Source organism: Astatotilapia calliptera, chromosome 18 (assembly GCF_900246225.1).
Source record: "Astatotilapia calliptera chromosome 18, fAstCal1.2, whole genome shotgun sequence".
Taxonomy (NCBI): domain Eukaryota; kingdom Metazoa; phylum Chordata; class Actinopteri; order Cichliformes; family Cichlidae; genus Astatotilapia; species Astatotilapia calliptera.
Window position 1 is genome coordinate 9010267 of NC_039319.1, and position 22834 is coordinate 9033100.

At 37.9% G+C, this 22834-nt stretch overlaps 2 protein-coding genes and 1 long non-coding RNA gene across 5 annotated transcripts; 2 read left to right on the forward strand and 1 right to left on the reverse strand.

The window, feature by feature from the left end:
• The first annotated feature begins 62 nt into the window (after nucleotides 1-62).
• Nucleotides 63-13730, forward strand: parp2 (poly (ADP-ribose) polymerase 2). Its single transcript, XM_026150035.1, has 17 exons — nucleotides 63-466; nucleotides 1503-1712; nucleotides 1977-2153; nucleotides 2333-2403; nucleotides 2916-2966; nucleotides 3687-3783; nucleotides 3890-3965; nucleotides 6250-6352; nucleotides 6960-7113; nucleotides 7242-7383; nucleotides 7474-7537; nucleotides 7616-7750; nucleotides 8609-8736; nucleotides 8899-8998; nucleotides 9436-9534; nucleotides 9896-10020; nucleotides 12729-13730. The coding sequence occupies exons 1-17, from the start codon at nucleotides 394-396 to the stop codon at nucleotides 12886-12888; spliced, it is 1965 nt and encodes a 654-aa protein (XP_026005820.1). The 5' UTR covers nucleotides 63-393; the 3' UTR covers nucleotides 12889-13730.
• Nucleotides 13731-13746: 16 nt separating this feature from the next.
• On the reverse strand, nucleotides 13747-20410 carry LOC113010817 (protein lifeguard 1). Of its 3 annotated transcripts, XM_026150039.1 has the most exons (7): nucleotides 20023-20410; nucleotides 19758-19915; nucleotides 18312-18577; nucleotides 16483-16683; nucleotides 15396-15524; nucleotides 14247-14412; nucleotides 13747-14056 (listed from the first exon to the last, which is right to left on the reverse strand). In XM_026150039.1, the coding sequence occupies exons 3-7, from the start codon at nucleotides 18564-18566 to the stop codon at nucleotides 13878-13880; spliced, it is 930 nt and encodes a 309-aa protein (XP_026005824.1). In that variant the 5' UTR covers nucleotides 18567-18577; nucleotides 19758-19915; nucleotides 20023-20410; the 3' UTR covers nucleotides 13747-13877. The 3 variants fall into 3 exon arrangements, with proteins under 3 accessions (XP_026005824.1, XP_026005826.1, XP_026005825.1); XM_026150041.1 differs by having other exon boundaries at nucleotides 14269-14412; nucleotides 19758-20410; XM_026150040.1 differs by lacking the exons at nucleotides 19758-19915; nucleotides 20023-20410 and adding an exon at nucleotides 19664-19749.
• Nucleotides 15468-16546, forward strand: LOC113010820 (uncharacterized). Its single transcript, XR_003270389.1, has 3 exons — nucleotides 15468-15530; nucleotides 15789-15848; nucleotides 16486-16546. It is a non-coding gene; the product is annotated as an uncharacterized LOC113010820 (long non-coding RNA).
• Nucleotides 20411-22834: the final 2424 nt, after the last annotated feature.

Genomic DNA, 22834 nt, shown 5'->3' on the forward strand with positions numbered 1-22834 from the left:
ACACTTTCGCCCCTAATCTCTGTTCCCACCTCAGGAGAACAACGAAGAGTGCTACTCCGCCTACTGTCCAGCATCTGCGACATCAAGTTTACCTCTCGGCCACGGAATAGACAAAGTTGGGACTAAATGAAAACAAATATAAACCTAAATGTATTTTAAACTTTGAACTGCGTTTAATATAAATCGCTGGCATATTAACCGTCTTCGCACCGGAAACAACAATGGCTTCACTTTTCGCGGCGGAGTGATTCATCTTCACATGAAACAATCGTTTGTAGTGCGGCTGCCGGTCAGGACAGTAGTACGGTGGGGAAAAGTTTCCCGCCGTGTTTTAGTGTTATCGCTGAGGTTCCCCTTTAACAGCAGCCAGATAATTATTTTTAATAACCCACCATGAGGCGAGCGAGAAGTTCCAGAAATAAATGTGAGAGTGCACCAGAAAATGGAGAAGCCCAGTCAAAAACAGGTCTGTGTGTCGTATTAGCATAATATTGTAGCTGCTGCAGGGTAACTACGCCATTGAACTGTGGACATGTTCGGACAGGAGACAGCATGAAGATCAATATTATGAAGCTTCACTCATAATTCAGACACCGGTACTGTCTGTGTGAAATAATAATAAAAAATTGTCAGCTTAAAAAACAAACGAAACCATTTTTGTAGCTCGGTTTGCTGATAAATCCGGTTGCGTTTCTAAAATTTCAAATAAAATACGTTCCTAAGTGAGCAGTTAAAACGACCAATAAAAAAAGTATTTATTTGTTGTGAGCTACATTTATTGCATACCAAAAGCGAAGGGGGCTTTTCTAATGTGACCTGCTTACTGTCTAACATATACTGCTAACTTTCTGGAATGTTTATGTTAAATATGACCACTTTAATTGTAAAATAATGATGCCAATATGTGTAGAAATGATTATGCTTTAAATTACTGTAAACATTTAATTTTTGACATTTTCCCTCAAATTTTTGTTCCAGATGATGTCAGTGAGAGGGTTAACTCAAACATGATCATGCTACTTTTTAAACCTGTTTGTCTAGAGCAGCCAATCAGAACAAACTTGGAATAAAGGAAGTTTGCACTGAAATGAAGGCGAGAAAAAACAGTTTGTTCTGATGCATTTGTTGAACTAAGGGGAGAATTCGAGTGTAATGAGCTCCCTTTAAAAGTAAGGCTGATTTTCTTTGCAGCCACTCTTTGCTTTGCTTCTGTTAAAATTAAAATGTTTCACAGCTATTTACACCTTCCAGGAAAAAAAAAGAAGCATGTATTGGTTTTATTTTTACTATTTTGCAGTTTATCCAGACGTTTTTTCATTTTTTTTAAACAACAGCAGCATTAATACTTTTTTTATTTTAATATAATTGGTATTTGTCAGGGGACAAAAATTAAGGAAGAGGTATTACAGACACAGAGTTTTAATAACTTAAAGACTTGTTTCTGATCTCTAAAAGGCCACTGTGTAAGAGTTAGATTTTCTTCTGTGTGTATTTCTAATCAGTGTGGCAGTGGATGGGGGATAAAAGACAGTGGGAACCATACTCTCCATCAGCCTGTGCCGTCTTGGACTCGGCCGTCTCTTCTGGGAAAACATCTGTCACTCTCTCTCTGGGCTCGGGGACAGCCTACGAAGTTGATCTGAAGAAGATGGTTCAGATCAATCCTGTCACAAAGTACAAACGGAAAGTTCGCTGTCAGAATGTAAAAGCAGGTGTGTTTTTCGCTGTGAATTTTCTGTCATCCTCCCTGCTCCCTGTATTCTGTTTTCATAAATCCTCATTTTTAAATTGTTGTGTTGCTTGATATTTTCTTAACTGCAGTTTAGTTCATTTTTAAATAAATGTCTTTTGTAGAAATGGTATCTAAAACATAATTTCATAAAATTTATATAGTTTATTTCAGTTTAAATTTAATTGAAAAATCTGAATTCTTGGAGGTACTCACAGTCTTTCCTCTTTTCTCCTGTTTTATTAAGAAAGTCAGAATGAAGCTGGTGACGTTGCTACTCATAATGAGAAACCAGCTCAAGTTAAAGAGGAAGAGGAGGACACAGAAGAGCAGCCTGCAGCTAAGAAGAGAAGAGGACAAAGCAAGAGCCAGACAAAAACTGAAGAAATGCCCAAAAAAGCCAAAGAAGAAGTAAAAAGTGAAGGTAACATGGATCTAATTTCTTTATATACTTACAAAATTTTACAGCCATGACAACATTAGTCATTATCAAAGCACAGTAACTTTTAAAGCTTTTAAGGATCAGGTGAGCATGGAATTGCATCTGAACTGTAGATGTTTCTTCACCTCACTACTCTTTTGTGTTTGATCTGTTCTGAACAGAAGTTGTGAAGACAGTGGTCATGAAGGGAAAAGCACCAGTAGACTCTGAATGTAAAGCCAAACTGGGAAAGGTACAGTGTTGGCATCCACACGATATATAAATCTCACGATTCATGTCAGTCATGCTTGTGGTTTGACACCTGGCTGCTATAAGGCAAAGCTTTCCCCCAGTTACAGTTCCTCTTGTGACAAACTATTCTGATCAGTGTCTGCTTAAACACAAATAAATCTTTCAGTGAAGCTTAAATTTTCTAAATGGTTGTTTTCAACTGAATACCATATATATGATTGTGTTTTTCCACACACTAAACAGATAAGCAATAAATCTGAGAAGTATTGTTACAATTAGAAGATAATTGAATTCATCTTACCTAATTGTCAGTAGATTTACATATGACTGTTACATGAAAATATAAGACGTGGTAATTGGTTCTGTTTAAATTATTTTTTAACATAATTGCAAATCTGTTCTTTTTAAACACAAAAAAGTAAATATTTTATATACAAATATTTATATTTCCTGAATGCAGACATGGTGGGATTCTTTTGATTTGTATAACTCATTTTTATATTTCTATTTCAGGCTCATGTTTACAATGAAGGAAATGATGTTTACGATGTGATGCTCAATCAGGTAACACAATTAAAAGGAAATAAATTATGCTCAGTTCCATCTTTATAGTTTTTTTTAGGGCTGTGTGACTTAGATCAGCCGTCCCCAACCCCCGGGCCTCGGACCGGTACCGGTCCGTGAGTTGTTTGGTACTGGGCCGCGAGAGTTGAGGCTCAGGTGTGAAATGTATGGTTTTCAGGGTTTTTATCGGTTTTCAGCGTTATTTTGTTATCGTCAACTCGGTTTTCCTGGGTCTTTTCACGTGTGTTATGAATAAATCTTCTTTTTTTCGGTACCGGTACTAGTTTTATTTTGTTGTATTTTTCCGCGACACCTTAAAGGCCGGTCTGTGAAAATATTGTCAGGCATAAACCGGTCCGTGGCGCAAAAAAGGTTGGGGACCGCTGCCTTAGATGGTCATACTAGGACTATCCCTGTCTACAACATCATCTAAAGTCAAAAGCTGAAAAACCTGCCAGAAACTGACTGTTTGGAGCAGACCAGAGGTTTTGGCTCACAGGGATTATTTGTGCACACGCTGACCTCATTGTTCAGTAAATATGCGATAGCATGATAGATCCATTTTAATAACATTTATTATTATTTCATCCTGGAGCAGTATAGGTAGTACTTTATAGGTAATAATGAAAAAGTGAAAACTTTAAATCTCACAAATTCAGTTTTTTAGCTTCAGTTTCCAATTTGTAGCCTGCAGTAAACATCATTTGTTTCAATTTGCAGACAAATCTTCAGTTTAACAACAACAAATATTACCTGATCCAGCTGCTGGAGGATGACAGCTCCAAGGTTTACAGTGTGTGGATGAGATGGGGCAGGGGTATGTTCAATGTCAACTGACAGTTTTTGTTTGAAAATATTTGTCATTTTGCAGAAATTGCACCACCTTTGTGCATTTTGTTGATTTTTATCATTTGTTTCTGCAGTGGGTAAAGTAGGTCAAAACAGCCTTACAGTCTGTGGTGGAGACCTGCTGAAGGCCAAAGATGTCTTCAAGAAAAAGTGAGTTTTTCTGACCTTTTTAATTTGGTTCTGCCTGCTTCTAATGATGTTGATTTATTAACAAATCGTTTTAATAATTACTGTCTTTCTATTATCGATAATATTTGCCCTATTAAAACTAGACTATCCCCTGTTACAAAACCCTCTCCCTGGATAAACGACAGCATTTGCTGTTTAAAGCGTGTCTGTCGTAAAGCTGAGCGTTTGTGGAGAAAGACTCGTTTACAGGTTCATCTCTTTCATTTAAAAGACCTTTTAGTTTCCTTTAACGCTTCAATTCGTGATGCAAGGGCTGCTTATTTTTCAAACCTAGTCTCTAGGAGCAGAGGTAACCCCAAGGTTTTATTTGACACTATTAGGGATATAGTTGCTCCGGCTTCTGCTGCTGTCCCAATTTCTTCGAACGAAGACTGGGAAAATTTTCTTTCCTTCTTTGTTGAAAAGGTTAGCAATGTAAGGAGCAACATCTCTCCCTCCATGTACCATTTGCCTGTTCCGATTTTACTTAAGCCTGTCATATTTGAAAGATTTTCACCAGTGTCTTTACCTGAGTTGTTGACGCTGGTTACTTCAATTAGATCATCCTCTTGCCCCCTTGATATTTTATCTGGGTCTTTGTTTAAAAATGTTTTTGAGTCTATTGGTCCTAGTGTTCTTAAAATTATTAATGCATCTCTATTCTCTGGTCAGGTCCCTGGTTACTGTAAAAGTGCTGTCATTCACCCACTTTTAAAAAAGCCTAAACTTGATCCTTCTTTGCTTTCCAGTTACAGACCTATCTAAAAATTGCCTTTTATTGCCAAGATTTTAGAAAAGGTTGTGGCCAAGCAACTCACAGTTGTTCTAGATGAACATAAAATTCTCGATAAATTTCAATCTGGCTTTTGTAAGGCTCACTCTACCGAAACTGCACTTCTTAGAGTGTCTAATGATATTTTGATGAATTATGATGCTGGAGAGTGCACTGTTTTGATGTTGCTGGATCTGACCTCTGCTTTTGACACTGTTGATCATCTTATTTTGTTAGATAGATTAAACCACTGGGTGGGTGTATCGGGTACTGCATTGGAATGGTTTAAATCCTATTTGTCAAATCGATCTTTCTCTGTGGCTGCCTCTAAGTTCAGATCCTCCGTCAGCTCTCTTGCCTGTGGGGTGCCTCAGGGCTCTGTCTTGGGACCGTTATTGTTTTTGTTGTATTTACTCCCTCTTCTGCACCTTCTTAGCTCTTTCTCTGATATTTCATATCATTGTTATGCAGATGATATTCAGCTATATATCTCTTTTAGGCCACCTGATGTTTCTAAACTCCAAATCTTGCAGTCCTGCTTAGATTCCGTTAGAGATCGGCTGGCTGGTAATTACCTTCAACTAAATGCTGATAAAACGAAAGTCATTGTCTTTGCTCCTGAGAAATTTGTTCCCCTCGTGGTTAAAAATCTAGGCCCTCTTGCTTCTTATATTAAATCCTCCATTAGGAACCTTGGTGTTACACTTGATCCAGCTCTGACGCTGGACACACACGTTAAATCTTTGGTTCGCTCTTGTTTTTTCCATTTAACAAATATCGCTAAGCTGAGTCCCATTGTGTCACGTTCCGAATTGGAAATGATTATTCATGTTTTTGTTTAATTGCGCTTAGACTATTGTAATTCCTTGTTTACTTGCTTAAGTAATGCCTCCCTGGAACGACTGCAGGGTGTTCAAAATGCTGCTGCTAAGCTTCTGATAAAGCATCACAAATACTCAGATGCCACTCCCCTGCTGATTCAACTGCATTGGCTCCCTGTCAAGTTCAGGGTCCATTTTAAGATCATAATCATGACTTATAGGGACCTGCACGGTGTAGCTCCAACTTACATAAGTGCTCTTCTTCTTCCTTATCACCCCAGCAGGTCCCTGAGGTCTTGTGACCAGGGGTTGCTGGTTGTCCAGCATACAGGGTTAAAAACAAAAGGTGACAGAGCGTTTGTATCAGTGGCTCCCAGACTCTGGAACTCGCTCCCTTTGAGTTTGAGATCTGTGGACTCAGTCATGTCTTTTAAAAAGCAGTTAAAAACGTATCTGTTTAAACTTGCTTTTGGTTGACTTTGTTTCGTTTGAGATTTTAATGTCTGTTTTCTGCCTCTGTAAAGCACTTTGTGATTTTATCTTGAAAGGTGCTATATAAATAAAATTTTACTTTACTTTACATTATGTGACTGACAGTGGAAAAAGAAAGGTTTTCCAGGTGCCTTCATGGATGTGTGTTTGGTGAAATTCCAACTTGTTTGTTTTGCTGCAGGTTCTTTGAAAAGACCAAGAACGAATGGGAGCATCGAGATAGTTTTGAGAAAGTAGCTGGAAAATATGACATGGTGTTTATGGACTACAGCACGAATGAAAAGGTACGTTTAGGAAAAGTCTTACTAAAAGTCATTCTTGGCATTTAGCAGCCATGTTGGCAAAGCCTCTGGGCGTTCTTACTTTGAAATTCCTATATAAGTGAATAGAAAAAAGCCATACTACTAGCGGCAAAATTACTGCTTCATAAACACCTCAGTCCAGAGGCCTGAGCTGATTAGCATCTCTGGGTCCTAATTAGCTCTTTGGGGGTTGGATAACTGTCATCTCTGTTGTTTAAGAATTGTACCATAGATTTCTATTAAGGAGTCTTTGAGTGTTATAATGCCGAAACTTCTGTCAGCAGAAGTTGCACTGGAGAAATATGTTCAGAAATATGTTACATTCAATAAAAGATCACAGTAGATAGCCGCCCCTCCCCGAGCCTTGTTAAAAGGGATTTTTTTCTTCCCACTGTCACCAATTGTTTCCTTATATGGGGGCTGTCTGATTGTTTGGATTTTTTTCTGTATCTTTTTAGGGTTTCACCTTATAATATAAAGCACCTTGAGCTGACTGTTCTTGTCATTTGGCACTATATAAATAAAACTGAACTGAATTAAAAGGTTGGATGTGTCAGATTGTATTCTTGGATGTTTTTCACCATTCCAGGAGGAGAATCAGACCACAGTGGATACTGTACCAAAAAAGAAAACCTCCGAGCTGGATTCAAGGATTCAGTCTCTCCTAGAGCTCATCTGTGATCTGAAAGCCATGGAGGAGTGTGTGCTGGAGATGAAGTTTGACACCAAGAAAGCTCCTCTTGGTCAGTCTGACTCAAATTCATTATTACAGGTTGATTTGACTAAATGAGAAGATGAAGTTGGTGACAGAGTGACCAGTATTTCCATGCACGGTGTCAGACTTGACATTTTTCTTCCTTTCTACCTTTAGGCAAGCTGACCCCAGAGCAGATCCGAGCAGGTTACTCAGCACTGAAGAAGATCGAGGATTGCTTGAAGAAGAAGAAAGGGAGCAGTCGTGACCTTTTAGAAGCATGCAATCAATTTTACACCCGCATCCCACATGACTTTGGGTAAAAGGATGAAACTTTAGACAAAACCAGAGTGTGGATAGTTACCACCGATTCCTGTCTTGCTGTAACTAAAAGGTGTAACCCTTATAGGTTGAAAACTCCCCCACTTATCCAAACAGAAGAAGAGCTGAAAGCCAAAATTGCCCTTTTGGAGGTAAAATGTTTTGATTTTATTCGGTTTGCTTAAAAAACCTTTCTTAACTGAACAATGTCTCCCATCCCTGTTTTAAAGGCACTGAGTGACATCCAGATAGCAGTAAAAATGGTCAAGTCCAGTGAAGACAGCGATGAACATCCTCTGGACAGACAGTATCACTCCCTCCGGTGCAAACTGCAGCCTCTGGACTCCAGCAACAATGAGTACAAGGTCAGTGTGATTTAAATAATTAACTAACCAGTTTTACCAAACCGTGTCACATTATTGATGTTACTTGTTCTTAGCCTCAAAACAATTTGATAGGCTGATGTAGTTGCGTAAGACTTTTCTGCATCTAAATCATTATGCACAGAGAATAATTTATTCATTTGTAGTCATTTCACTTGAAGTGCTGCAACCTCAGCGTTGACTAGTTGATAGTTTGTGGTGCATCTTCTCATCTGATCATATTCTCCTTGGTAGGGCAATTGCTGGTGTTACTTTATTAATGCCAAACCTGTCAGGGCTCATATATTATTTTTGACAGCAGGATGAACAGACTACTTGTGACCTTCTGACTGCTAGTTAATTTATGTTTACACTAACTAAACTAACTAACACTATGTCAGGAACATAGTGTTCCAAAGGTCTGTCTGCAAACACAGATAGTTAGTCTGTCAGCAGAAGCTGCTGTTGAGTTTGTGAAACCTCCTATCATGTCCAAATGTGAAAACAGCACAGGCTCTGTTGTTCAGCTGAAATAAAAAAATATTTGATATGCTGGAAATACTAGCTTTTTAATGTGTGGTTTTTAAAATCATTATTATTATTATTATTTTTATTTAGACTAAAATATCTGGTGGGGCACTGCTCTGTAAACAGTGTCAAATCTTGTTTAATTTAATCCAGAGATAACGTGCATATATCTCACAGTGAACTGACTGATACTGAGTAGGTACCATGGAGATTTCCTTTGGCTGACTACATTTCCATTCACACTAAAACTTGTGTAGTTGTTAGTCTTCAGTATTATCTTGGATTCCTTTCAGCATTTTGCATTGAGCTAACTTTCCTCCTCTTTGTGTGAAGGTGATAGAGCAGTATCTGCACACCACTCACGCCCCCACCCACTGTGACTACACCATGACCGTGCTTGACATTTTCTCAGTGGACAGAGACGGGGAGAGCAAAAACTTCCTGTCACAGTTAAGTAACAGGTAGGAAGAAATACTGTTACTGCTTTATGACTTCAAGCTGACTTCAAAATCAGATTTATTATGCTGCATGTTTGCATTGATAAAAATCCAACATTGATGTCAATGAAAATTATGGGGTTTTTTTTCACAATGAGCCAAGCTAACCATCTACCTGTCTGCCAGGACTCTGCTGTGGCACGGTTCACGTCTGTCTAACTGGGTCGGCATCCTCAGTCAGGGACTTCGAGTGGCCCCCCCTGAAGCTCCTGTTACTGGTTACATGGTAGGATGGAATATCAAAATTCAAAAAGACCAGTCCTTAAGACCAGTCTTAGGTCCAACACGGGTTGCAGTACACTAGCGGAAAGCCTGGATATTAAATATTCAATATTTATTGAATATTGAATATTTACAGTACTTATTGTTGTCATCATTGTTCTTCATTGGTATCTTAAAATGTCTTGATCTTAATTTTTTAAAACCGTGTAGGAACCTCGGTGAGAGAATGAAAGACAAATAAAATATGCAGTTTGACTTTGTCTCAGCTTGTATGTAACAGAAGTTAAACACATTTTTAAGAAAAAATCAATAAAATTGATCTAAATAATTACATTTTAAGGAGTCTCTAAAACGTGATCAATTTTCAACATGAAATTATCTCAGGCATTGAAATTGAACTCACATCGGTATATTACATTTTCTCATTTCTCTTTCACTCAGTTTGGTAAAGGTATCTACTTTGCTGACATGTCATCAAAAAGTGCCAACTACTGTTTTTCCAACCAGAACAACAACGTTGGACTGCTGCTACTGTGTGAAGTAAGGGTGGTTTTTTGTTTGTTTGTTTGTTTGTTTGTTTGTTTGCCATTAATAATTTTCATTATTGAAGTTTTGTTGCAGCTGCTCTGGCCTGCAAATGTCTTAAATTTGCTGCCAAGGAAATGTCTTGTCTGTAATCTGCAATGAAGTTTTGTTTTTGCAGGTTGAACAGTTATATTTATAATTTGTATCCAGATACTTTTTTGATCCTGCAATGAGGATGTTTACTGCTGAGGTCTCAGGTAGAGACCCGTAGGAAGCCAAAAAAGCTGAATTTGATACCCAGAAAAATTCCTCTGCAAAGTGTAGTGGCCTAAATATAATGCAGCACTGGTAAATATTCATATATTCATGCCCACAGGTCGCTCTGGGAGAATCTAATGAGCTGCTGGATGCAGACTATGAAGCAAACAATCTGCCTGCTGGAAAACACAGCACCAAGGGTCTGGGACAGACTGGACCTGACCACAAAAACGCTGTCACACTGTAAGTCTCTCTAATTATAATGATATATTTAACACAGGCCAGTTACTGCTCAGGTATTTGGTCCATTGCTTTAAAACGAGGCCTTCATAAGTTTTAGCTCACTCAAAACACAGCTGCCTATCTTGTTTAGCACTGCTCATTCAAGGACAGTATAGACAGGATGCATGCAACCTCTAAGTTCAGTGAAGCAGTTCTCCACCTGCTGCTTACAGCAGGTTTCCAGAGTCGTCTAAGAACTGTCATTACCAGCTGCTGTTGTAGTCTGTACGACTCCAGGATAACAGACTCTCTGGAGAGCAGCTGAATGACACCAAAGAGCACAACAATACCCCACTGGTGGGAAAACACCATGGGAAGGTCCAGGAATAGTTGTGTAGAGATCACTTATCATTTAAAACAAAAGGAAGGGAATATTGTAAATAGATGGGCAAAATAAATAAAAGAAATGCTAAAAAGCAACACAGAATACACTTAGGCAGCTTTAATGTCCCGTTCAAGCCCACTGAAGTAAAGTCTAGAGCTCAATTTGTGTGGGAAGCACTGATTTAAAGTGATAAATTTAGTTCAGAGACCCTTGTAACCCATAGTGCTTGTATAGATTACCTAAACTGTTTATCTAATCTACTTAGACCTCTCTACTGAGGGCTATGTTCAAGCACTTCATATAAATGTCAGATGTTTATGTTACAGAAAAAGGCAATTTGGAGTGAGACCACTTAAATGAAAGTCAAAATGCTGAATGCTGAACTCTGCTGGCTACATGATGACTCATTCGTTAATGCACTGGCCTTGCTTTCCCCTTGTTTATTCTGCTGTTTTTCCTGCTGTGCCGCTTCTCCTCCATAGCTTCCACCAAATTCTGTTTTTCACTGCAGACCAGTCAGCTGACCATGAAACACAGCAGTGAATGTGTTTAGCTCCATTTGTGAAAATGAAGTCTGACCTGCCATGATAGAAAATGCAGTTTGTTTGTGGTTTGCTATGACCTTATTAGATGGTTGAAACTGCTGCAGTCTGTGGGGTTATACACTCATAGCTTCTCTAGTCTGCTTGTCACAGTTTCGTAAATCCCTTCGGTGTGTAAGGAGCCTGTAAGGCTGCAATAAAACCGTAGCATATATGAATGTGGTGGGTGACGGTGTTTGTTGTGGTCGTGGTGTGTGTAGGCGTGAAAATAGGTGCACAAAGTTTTCTCAAATAATTTATTAAATAATACGAATAGTTTCTAAATGTAATTGGTAACCTGTCCAGGGTGCATCTTGCTCTATGACAGCTGGGATAGGCTCCTGCCTTCGTCTGATAAGTGGGAGAAAATGAATGCATGCATCAATAGATTGACCCACTTTGTGAAGAATAAGCAGTATAAATGTCTAACTGTGATCCCATGGTTGGATTTCAAACTCACTGGAGATGTAGCTGGATGAGAAACAGACCAGCAGGAAAGGGCCAGGGGTAGGTGGTTAGCAACATCCGAATTGTTTCAGATGGATTAAAAAACCAAGTTTGGATAAATTACCAAAGATTGAAGAGGTGTTCACATAACTGTGCCCCATATAAAATCGATGTGTTTGAAACACTGGGTTGAAGTCACTGTGAGTAGTCAGTGAGACTAGAACGATGCTCCCTAAATGCACTCCATTTACCAGTGAACAAATTCATAGTCACAATCTACAAAAACGATAGAGAAGATTCAACAGTGTGAACATTTTAGAGCCATATTTATTTGTTGTTGTTGAGTTGTCTAAAAACAAGAATGCTACAGAAAGTAATTTCAAGATATTAACGCACGGTTTACAGTCCTACATTAAGGCCTGTTAATTACTGAATCCTGTTTCCACTATAACGACTCTGTCATTATATATAGTGACAAGTCTCACCTTAGGCCTATATTTAACCTACATGCCATGAGCAGTAATTACATTCTTTTAGACTGGTATTAACAAACTGCACCTGTCCTGTTAGTAAGTTACCTGAAGCTGAAGAAATTAGTTTACGACTTTTCACTGCAGTTTTTTTAATGCCTTAAAATACTCTTTAATCTTCACATGGTGTACCTAATTCTGTTAAAATTAGCAGGAGGTTTGGAATATATCTTTATCACTTGCATAACAACAGCAGCCCTGCATTTGTCCAATACAAGCCCAAGGTTTGATAACGGAGCGTATTCTATTTGTAAATTAATTGTAGTATACTGCTGCACACTGTTTCACTACAGTTTAAGTGATTTGCAAAACATCCCCAGAGATGGATGGCATAGTGGTGCAGTGGTTAGCACTGTTGTCTCACAGCGAGAAGGTCCTGGGTGTGAATCTCCTGGCCAGCTGGAGTCTGCATGCTCTCCCTATGTGTGCTTCCTCGGCTTGTTAGGTTAATTGGTAATTCTAAATTAACGATAAATAAGAATGTGAGTGGTTGTCTGTCTTGTGTTGGCCTTTTAATAGATTGGAAGTGCCCTGCCTCTCGCTCCAAGATATCTGGGATGCGATTGAGCTTTCCCATGATTCTGAACTGGAGAAGGAGTTAAGAGGATGGATCAAAGATCCTAAAAAATAGCCGAAGAAAAAAAAAAGAAATTGAAGCCAAAGAGTGCAGAATATTTTCCTTTTTTGGGAAAAAAATTGTTGCAATCACCTAAAAGAAATTTTAAACAAAGGTAATTTGTGTTAATCCCACGGATTTATTTTATTGTTTCTCGATTTCTTTCTCAGGGACGGTATGACGGTGCCGATGGGGCCTGGCGTGAAAACGGGAGTGGGTAAATCTAACGCTTACTCCCTCCTCTACAACGAGTTCATTGTTTACAATCCTGCACAGACTCGCATGAGGTACCTGCTGCGTGTAAAGTTTAACTACTCATCACTGTGGTGAAGCCTTGGGAACTGTGTGCCTTTGTGAAATATGGATGAATGTTTAGGCGTTTTTAGTCATTCTTCATGTAGCGTTAACTTCTATGTTTCGGGGCATGGGTGGGGGTTGGATGTTACACCTGAAAACACTCGTTCATATAAGGCTGCAGCAATTGCTCAACTGAGAAAAATCATTTACAGCTGTTTTGATAATATAATGAATTGTTTTAGGGTTTTTTCCAAGACAAAAACTGTAGATGCGTCATCAAAGGCATGACTAGTGGATGTTTCATTATACAATAAATTATATTAAAAAGGAAAATCTTGCATATGAATTGATTTTTTTCCCCCATCTTGGGATTAGTGCCAGCATTTTCACTTCTTTGACATCTTATATCGAATTGACTGCTGGGTTGAAATAACTCAAAATAATCACTGATGCTGGCAGCAGGATTTTCTGAAGGTTCTGCATCACCATATATAAATGAGTGTCTGAGGAAACCATGAGGGACCAACTGAGGGAAAACATCAACTTTGAGTTCAACTTTTTCTTGGATTTTCTACAGTTTCTCTTATATCCTGGTATCATGTATGAGAAAAAGCTGTTGTTCGACAGAGGTTTGTTATACTAGATACTAGATACTTTAACATGGAGAGGATACACAAAACCTTTTGCACTACTTTTTGTCCCTGTATATGTATATTACTAAACGTCCTTGGATCAGTAGAAGGTCTCATTATCATTATTAAGGGTAGAATGGTTTTAGTGTAGGTGTTTGTTGTAACACAAATATTCTTCTGGATCTGTTATGAGGATGAAGGTTTTTAAATTTTGAAGAGTGGGAATAAAAATAAATGACTCAACATAAAGTGTGGTGGGGTTTTTTTGTTTGATTTTTAATGGATTTAAATCTGAGACAAAGACAAGATTCTATGCAAACAGATTTTTTTTTTTTTGTGTGTGACATGATGCGAGGAGATTATATACAGCACATAATGATAGAGGACATTTTAATCCACAGTCTGAAGTGTCCGTTTGTTTTGTATATGCAGTTTCACCTCCTCCCCAGGATGTAGAGGAAAATTAGGACTACATCTAGGTAGATTCTGAGAGCAGCGTTGATGTAATCTTCTGGATCTGCACTGTAGGCCATCCTCCCCATCACCAGCTGACAGTCGATCACCAGGTACTAAGAGAGGCAGAGGAGGAGATTTAAACCAGTGTGAGAAAAATGCGATCAAATTATATTAAAATACACTGTATTTTAAATTAAACAAAATACAGCTAATGCAGATTTATTTAAACTCCTTGAATTAAAGCTGAAACTCTTTGTTGTTGTATTTTAAAAGTGTCCTCATTCGAAAACCTGTGGACCTTACTGGATCTTGTTCCTTCTCTCACCAATGAAAACAACAGAGCTCCCAGACATCCATAGATAACTTCAGCAATGTAGCTGTAGTAGAATGTGCAAAATATCCCAAACATGGCGACGTCCACGACCAGAATCAACAAAGCACTGTTGCAATAAGTAAAATCATAGCGAGTCTGCAAATAACAGAAAGACATAAAGACATGAATGTCATTATTAAATAATCTATCAGTGTCTAATCTTATTTAGATTTTTTTTCTGTAGTGCACAGTAACCATGTGACATATGAAATGAACATGTGAAATATTAATCTTTTGAAACTTGAAGCATATGAGTCTCATAAAATAAGGCATTTCAGATCTTTCAAATGCAAGGAAAAAGTGTTTGCATACTCTCCAAGGGACTATGTTGATGTATTTAAATGTCTTGAATGAGAAATAATCTACAATATGAGCAATATTAAATTTACTGTGATATAAAAAAACCCCTGCAAAATTAGCAAATGTTTGCACTGAAGGAGCCGGGACCAGTGATTTATAATTTTCTTTAAAATGAAAGATTGCTTAATCATTAAAAAATAGAGGGGAGATTAAAAAAACTATTGGTTGGGCTGATCAGTATCGGTATTTATAAATGAATATTAAAAAAAAAATATAATAATGGAATCCTTCAACCATGGTATGAGTGGTGAAGTTGCATAGTTTGTCCACCAGAGGGCAACCTGCAACTTCCCTGCTGGCAACACATGTTGGAAACGCCACAAACAAAACAACCCTCTAATCCAAGCAGAGTCGGGCAGAACGTAAAGCAGTGAATAAATAAATACAGATAATGAATGTTAGGGGAATCTATTTATGTTTCGTGTGTCTGAAAGAAAAAAAAATCAAATATCAGAATATTCGATATCAGTCTTACAAATATCAGTCAATTAAAATCATCTATGACCAAATAGTTAATCAGCTTCCCTTTCACTTACATTTTTCACTGCATGCATTTTGTGTTATTCTGATGTGCTGTGGATTTTCTTTACAGAAACTTTTCAGAGTTCTGACTTCAAAGTCAGCTGAGAAATATGCACTCTGCTTTGGTGAAGAAGAAGAAGAAGAAGAAGAAGAAAGCTTTTCAAATGTAGCGCTTCTGCACAGCCTGACGGTCTCACCTGCGCTGAAAAAGCGATGATTGAGATAGAAATGGCCAGCGTTACTCCCATAGCCAGGATCACAGCAGTGGTGTTGTGAAAGGAGGCGATGGTCCCCGTCATGTATGACATGCTCACAGTGACAACAAACTGGAGGTAGAAAATTAAGTGCATTAAACATCTCCAGAACACGTGAAACACATTTTCCACTTATTTTCACTCAAAACAAAAAATAAGAACATATCAAATAATGAAAACAGAACAGAACATGTACAAGAAGCAAGGCCAGAAAGAAATTGTGTGAATGTGGTCTTCAGGTATGGATGCTTGTTTCCGACACTGAAAAAACAAACTTTTATATTCGGGCAATGTGGCCTTTTGGCCTCTGCTTTTCTAGTTTGTTGTGTTTGCCAGTCTCTTCCAGGAATTGCCGGGTTGAGGTGACCTAGATAAGAAAGCAGAACACATGAGCAGGTTTGGTTTAAGGCTTTTTCTTTTTCTCTTATACACACACTCATTCATACACTTGCCATGCATTCAGACATGAATGCACTTAATGAGTGCTTTTAAAAGAAAAGGTGCAGCAGTGAGCTTCTGCTTGCGTTTTGCTCTGCTGTATGTGCAGTATTTAACAACAACAGGAACAGGAAGAGCCTGTCCTAAATTAACATGCCAACCAAACCTGAAATCACTCAGTGAATCTGCTGCCCTTTAGAGAAAACTTTAGAGGTTTTGTTTTGGAAAATGTAAAAAGCAAACTTTTCACAAGTCATTTAGAGCTTTGAGTTCTCAGTTAGAATAGAAAAGTGCTACATAAGTGCCAGAACATTTACTATCTGTTTGTGGAAGTCTAAATCTTTGACAAAAGTCATCAGTGGTTTTTTTTGTTGCTGTTGTTCTTATTCTGACCTTTATTTCCTTTTTTTTAACAAAGTTATTGCTGAGCACTTAGCACTTATACTTTAACTTCTAGTTTTTAGTTAAGTGGTTCACAAGCTGAGGTGCCATCCTGACTGCATGTCCAAAGTATTTCACTTCTCTTTCCAAAAATGTGACTGTGCCGTGTTTCATATCCATTTGATACATGGTTTTGTTATTTGTGACCCACCAGTGCCACAATGTTCCACGGGTGATGCTGGCTGAAGGACTTGCAGCAACTGAGGGCGATGGCGACCACAACGAAGACGATGAAGGAACTGAGATATACCCAAATGTTTGATTGCACTGCCTCTTTGACCACGCTGGAGAAGGTGAACACGCACACTACAGTGAAGGTGAACAGCAGCTGGAGCGTCACGATGCTAAAAACCTGTCCCGGAAAAGAGAAAAGGCTGAGTTTTGTTTTTTAAATTACCGGTACAACTTTATTACTAAGTAACTACACTGTAAAAGAAAACTGCAAATGTTTTTCCTTAAATTTAACTCACATTAACAAAGAAGAACTAGTCCAACAATGTCAACTGTTTCCTTAGTCAGAGGCTGCTTTGAAATATTATAAACGTGGTGTCAAACATGCAGTTCTGGAGCCAGAGTTGGCTCACCAAAGACCCCAGACCAGCCCCCAGGATGGCCCAAAGAAATCTTTGATTTTTCAGTAAAATGCATACAGTACCTGGTGAGGTAACACCAACTTCATCACACTGGAGTCAAAGAATATTAAAAGTTGAGTATTTTTTAGATCTTGAGACATTATTTCAATCACAGAGTAAAATACTATCAATGTTTAGTGCGTGAAACCTGTAAATGTGAAGAGTTTGTGCTTTTCAACAGTCGCTGTGAATTATAATAGCAATAAACTTAAGCAATACACTTTTTTAAGGTGTATCATCTGCAGAAGCAGGGTTCATTAAGTGTTATTGTTTTTAAAACATACTTTTAGTTCTCTATATTAAAATAAAGATGGGTTGTTATACAATGTCTTTACTGGCTAGTCCCACTCAAATTGGGTTGTATGTAGATCATCTATTCATTTTCCTCAATTTATCCAGTTCAGGGTCACTTAGCAGCTGGAGCCTATCCCAGCTATCATAGGGTGAGAGGCAGGATACAACCTGGAGAGGTTGTTAATCTGTGGCCATCCTAACAGAGTGGCAGCCGATCACATTTGGCCTGTTCAATATCAACAGTTAACCAAAGTGTGGGTCTCTGGACTGTGGAGAAAGCTGGAGTACCCGTTAAGGACCCTTGCAGGCTCAGGGAGGGCGTGGAAATTCAAGGATGCTTGTGTGGTCCTTGAAAATAAGTTTGACTTCTCTCTTTTCTCAAATCTACTTATTTGTGCTCAGGAAGAAAGTGAGAGAAACAGCCTCCTTAATCTTCCGCATACAGGCACAAAATAGTTCCTGATTTTGCCAACTGTAACATGTGATTACCACGTGCTGCAATTACCAGTTCATAAAATAAACAGCTCCCTAAAAGTAAACAGGATTTGAAACACCCAACTTCTCCCACTCCAAGTGGCTGTTGTGTGAAAGTAGACCCGACCAAAACATCTGGCTGCTATGTTGACGTGCCATTACGGCTTCCTGTAACTGGCTGTGAAATTCAGGGTTACTTAAGTTTTGTATGTTTTAATTCCTTTTTGATTCTTTTCCTCTTTTATTGTTTCAGTCTAGTTTTTAGTTTTAAAAATTGCTTTATTTTTATGAGCGTTTGTGTTATTTTCAGTTTCAGAATATAGAATAATATGTCATTTTTCAGGGGCAAGAAAGTTGACTTACTCATTTAATTTAGTCTGATTTTTTTAAGGTGCATAATATTACTTATTTTATAGCTAAATGGAGTTAAAATTACTGATCATAACAACAACAAAAGAAAACAGTTTTGTGTTGTTGTGTTGCAGCAAATACAAAGAGTACTTGGCGCACATGTCTCAGAAAGATTTTCAATATTTATGGTGGATTCTTAGAGTTATCGTTCAAAACGTAGCGTACAAACCTTTCTAATAAACCCTTTCCTCACTATCTCGTCATCAAAGGAAGATGAGGACACCAGCGGAGTCGTTTCTGATGATATCTGTGGGTTTATGTCATGGAAAGACTCATAACGAGAGATTTGAGGTGGTTTGTACACTGGTGGGGCTTCAGAGTAGGCTGGAGGCTGCTCTTCTTGGTAGGAATGCATCGATGCTGAGGGGACATCAGAGCCGGGATCGTGCTGTGTCTCCTTGGAAGTGATGGAGTCTGCTGACATTCTGGTAAAAACTGAAAGTCAGTGACAAAAGAGGAACCAAATGTAAAAGTTAAATTCAAGTAAACATCAGCTGTGGCATGTATATCAGCACAAGTGGAAAGTGCAAGGTTTAAAAAAATACAATAAAACACGAGGACGTCATTAAAATCAGTAACCGAGCTACTAAAATAATATTTCTACTCATATATTTGGTTTCAAATAGCTGCAATAATTCTGAATGCGGACAGAAGGGTCATGCACAGCATTGCAAGTCAGATGCAGATTGTTTTTTAAAAAAAATCCAGGCTTGCTGCTGACTTGTTACACAAGAATGATGTGGGCACTGAGAAGTAAAATGTTTGATTTCAGCATTTACCGTGGGAAAGTTGGTGTTGTGTCAGCTGATGTTGGCTAAAAGATTTATGATACACAATTAAACTGAACTTATTTTGCAAACTATATTGCAGTTTTCACACTAAAATTAGACATGCTGTCTTTACTTAAAAATTAAACACTTGAACACAAATGACCTTACTTTACTTCATTTAAGTTTAATGCACATTACACAATATTATTTTAGCTCATTTTGTTACAAATGAACTGTTGCTGGGAATATCCTTGATCTTTTTTAAGTTAAGACTACTTGTAGACAATGAAGTGTTTAATGGACAGAGCTCAGTTTTTGCTGCATCTTACATGAAATCTGTTTTTATGGACACTTGAATTAGAAGTCTATAAAGGGAACTGACCCAGAGTCATGGTGGCCTTTTAAACCTTTCAGGTTTTTGGCCACACTACAAGTGGAAATCATATCAGACATCCACAAGAATCTGAACGTCTAAACACAGCAAAACTTAAATAATGATCACAACATCAGTAAAGTAAGAGTCTGAAATTAGACATGATCAGATCCATGAATGAAATAATGCTGCCTTATTTAGAAAAAGCAGTCCAGATAATTAAATGAAACAAGAACAGTGCAAATTAAGTAAACTATAAAACTTGCAAACAGTTGTTTTTACCAGTAGGAGAAGCACTGGTGTCAGGTACACAGGACGTTACCTTTTACATACTGTAGTATAGGTCTATAATAGAGAGTAAATTATTGTTCTTCCTACCTCTGTTGCTTGATAATCCCACAGTACTTAATGTGATGAAGGCTACACGTTAAACCTGGACAGGCTGACGATGGCAGCTGTATATTTTACTTACGTGATATTGAGTTTCACTTCCTTCCACTTTAAAGTGGCGAAACCTTCTGATGACTGACAGGGTTTAAAAACTCCTTTGTTTCTTAACAGATCGTTGGCCATTAAAGTGTCCAAGGACTTCCCAGGGTCCTCCTCAGTCTGAACTTCCAGAATTGAGTGCTGTAAAAATGTAAAAATGATTGATTTTTACATATTCCCCTGTGTCATTGTCCTGATTGTCTGTACCTGTGTATCATTCCTCCAGCTGTTCCTGCTTCCCTGATTACCTTATATGTATAAATAGTCCTCTCCTTTCCCTTAGATTTTGACATAGTGGCTGCATCATTCATTAGTTGCTCAGTTGTGTGCCTTCTCTCTGCATTGATTTGGCTTCTGTTTGCCCCTATTTTTGGACTTGTTTCCTGGACTGCTTGCAACCTGAATAAAGGTTTGCCATTTGTTGCCGTCATCCTGCCGTATCCTTTTTCTCACAGTCTACCTAAACTGCAGTTTGTGACAATATGGCCAGGCTTCTCCTTCTGCAGCAAATTTGCTGAGTCCTTACTCCAGCAGTCAGCCTCTCGAATCATGTGATCAGAAGCTACTGACTGTTCTGCTTTCATTTTGAATCTGTTAAACTTTCATTCACTTTAACCTCCTAAGACCCGAACTCTTTCATGGCATGCATTTTTAATTTCTCTTTGCTATTTGGGCTAATTGGGACCTGATGAATGTAAAAACAAAGAATTACGTGATTTTTTTTTTTTTACCTGTCTGTCTGTGGTTCAAAGTATTGCTTATGTGTGCAAATGTAGAAACAGGTGCTTGAACATGAGTACATTCATAATTGTCTGGTTTTATTCAAATTATGAGGAAGTACTTAAAGTATAACACAAATAGTTCTTTTTTAAAATAGTATTTATAAATGCTAACTAAATACAATATTCATAGAAATCTGGGGTAATATTTTGTCTTTGGAAAGCTGTCCTGAAAATATTCACATATTCAGTTTGTCTGCTGCTGTCAGGCATAGACTGTAATTGCAATAATAAGTGTGCAACCTATTTCCAGACAGCTCATTCAGTGCTCACATTTCCCTCAAGAAAATAAAAGTACTAGGATAAATATTCATCTTTTGGGACAACACAAAATATTTTGTGTTTACTTCAGTTATTTTTAATGTCTGCTGTCCTTAATTAAAAACAGTATATATACACACACAACCATAATGAACAAACAGACACTAAGAGGAGTTGTTATTTAAGTGATAGCTTTTATTTCACAGGTTTATTATTTTTAAATTATGACATAGCTTATAGTTTTGAAGACGGTTGTGGTATATTTTCAGGTCTGTTTACATCACTGCCTCTTTTCAGTTTCATTTTCATTGTGTTTATACAAAACAACTATAGTGTGTGTTGATATTTAGGAAAATCCATTCTTTCCCCGACAAATGCTGTGATTCTTGTAACACTGGCTGCCGGACACTTCCTAAAAATTTAAAGTTACTTTACTTTCTTCAGGTCAATTTCTGGAGCAGTTCAAGCTTAGAGTTCAATTGTGACGTCGAGTGCAGAAGAGGAAATAGCTGAGGGGCATCATGTGGTAGAGCTGGGAGCTTCAGTTCACAGATACTGAGGGGATGTTGTGGTTTCAACTGTAAAAAGAACTAAGGCACAAAACATGCTTTTAAATGCAACAGTAACATGTTGTGCCCTCCCTGATTTTTAGATTTAATGCAGAATAAAGTCAGAAATTCGGAACTTGGAAATGACCACATCACAAACTTAAAGCTCAGATTTCATAAATGGGAACTGTGTGATGTTTTTCTTCATTGCACAATGACCCATACCATTGCATAATGGTTGGGCTGTGCTGGGACTTGCAGGTACCAGCTGCAGGAGCTACAGTAGAGCTAGTTTAGATACTTGGACATTTATTTTAAAGCATTATTTCAATTAACTGTAATGTTGGTGGTCACAGGACACAAAAATTGCATGTATGGAATCTCCAGGCAAATCTGATCAAAACTGCTTAAAACGTTTGGTGACTTTCATCTGAAATAAGGATTGGAAGGATTTGATTTTTATTACTGCTGCTGAATTACTCATGCATTTAAATTCAGGATTGTTTGAGTGCCACGTCTCGCTCTTATAATGTCTCTGACCTGAACACAGTGTACTGTGCTTTATAAAAGCTCCTCATTGTGCTGTCTGGTTCTCACAAACCTCTTCTATGCTCAGCAGTGTGCACTTTGCTGTCTGCCACATATGCATATAAGCCTGAAATAACTGATATGCTGGCTTGTTACTGATGATTTTTGTAAAATAAGTGGCAGTCTTTAAGTCAGCCTACGACAGTAATACAAATCCAATTATTGTTTCTTTTAGGACTTTAAATATAAATGTGATAAAGCCATACAGCTGAGTAGACACTCTGGTTCATAGGTTGCCTTAAATTGCCTTAAATTTCATTTAACTTATTATAGTTTTGTATTTTCTAATTGGTTTTTAATTTTATTTTCACTTTGTTTTTAATTCAGTTTAAGTTCCAGCGTAGTTTTCCTGTTTCAAATTAGTTTTTATTGTCACAAAATGTTTAGTTTTATTCGTGTAAGTTTTTCTTTTTAATTATATTACGGAGGGTAAATGTCAGAAGTAAGATTTCGGAGCATCAGTACAAGTATTAAAGTAAGAACACAGAACCTTTTGAAAGCTGATGACTCACAGTCTTGGAGACATCTAGAAACTCAATAAACGCGTGCCTCAGCAGGCTTGTTGTAATACAGTTTTTGCCAAAGTAACAGATCCTAAAACTACAGATGTGTCCTATAAAATGTTTTTTCACATCTAATTATTTTTGGTTAACTACATTAACCTTGCTCTGGGGAACCCTTCCAAACAAGAACCACACTTGTTCAGCTTTTTCTGATCGGACCATAATGATCTGTAACATTTAACATGCTAACTGAGGCCTCTGGTCTCTTAGATTTCAAGTTTCTCAGAGCATTGCAGAGTCAGTCCTTGGGCAGGACCTCGTTGGGACATTTCACTACTGGGAAGATTGGTAAATGTCTTGACCGTATTCCCACTTGTGAAT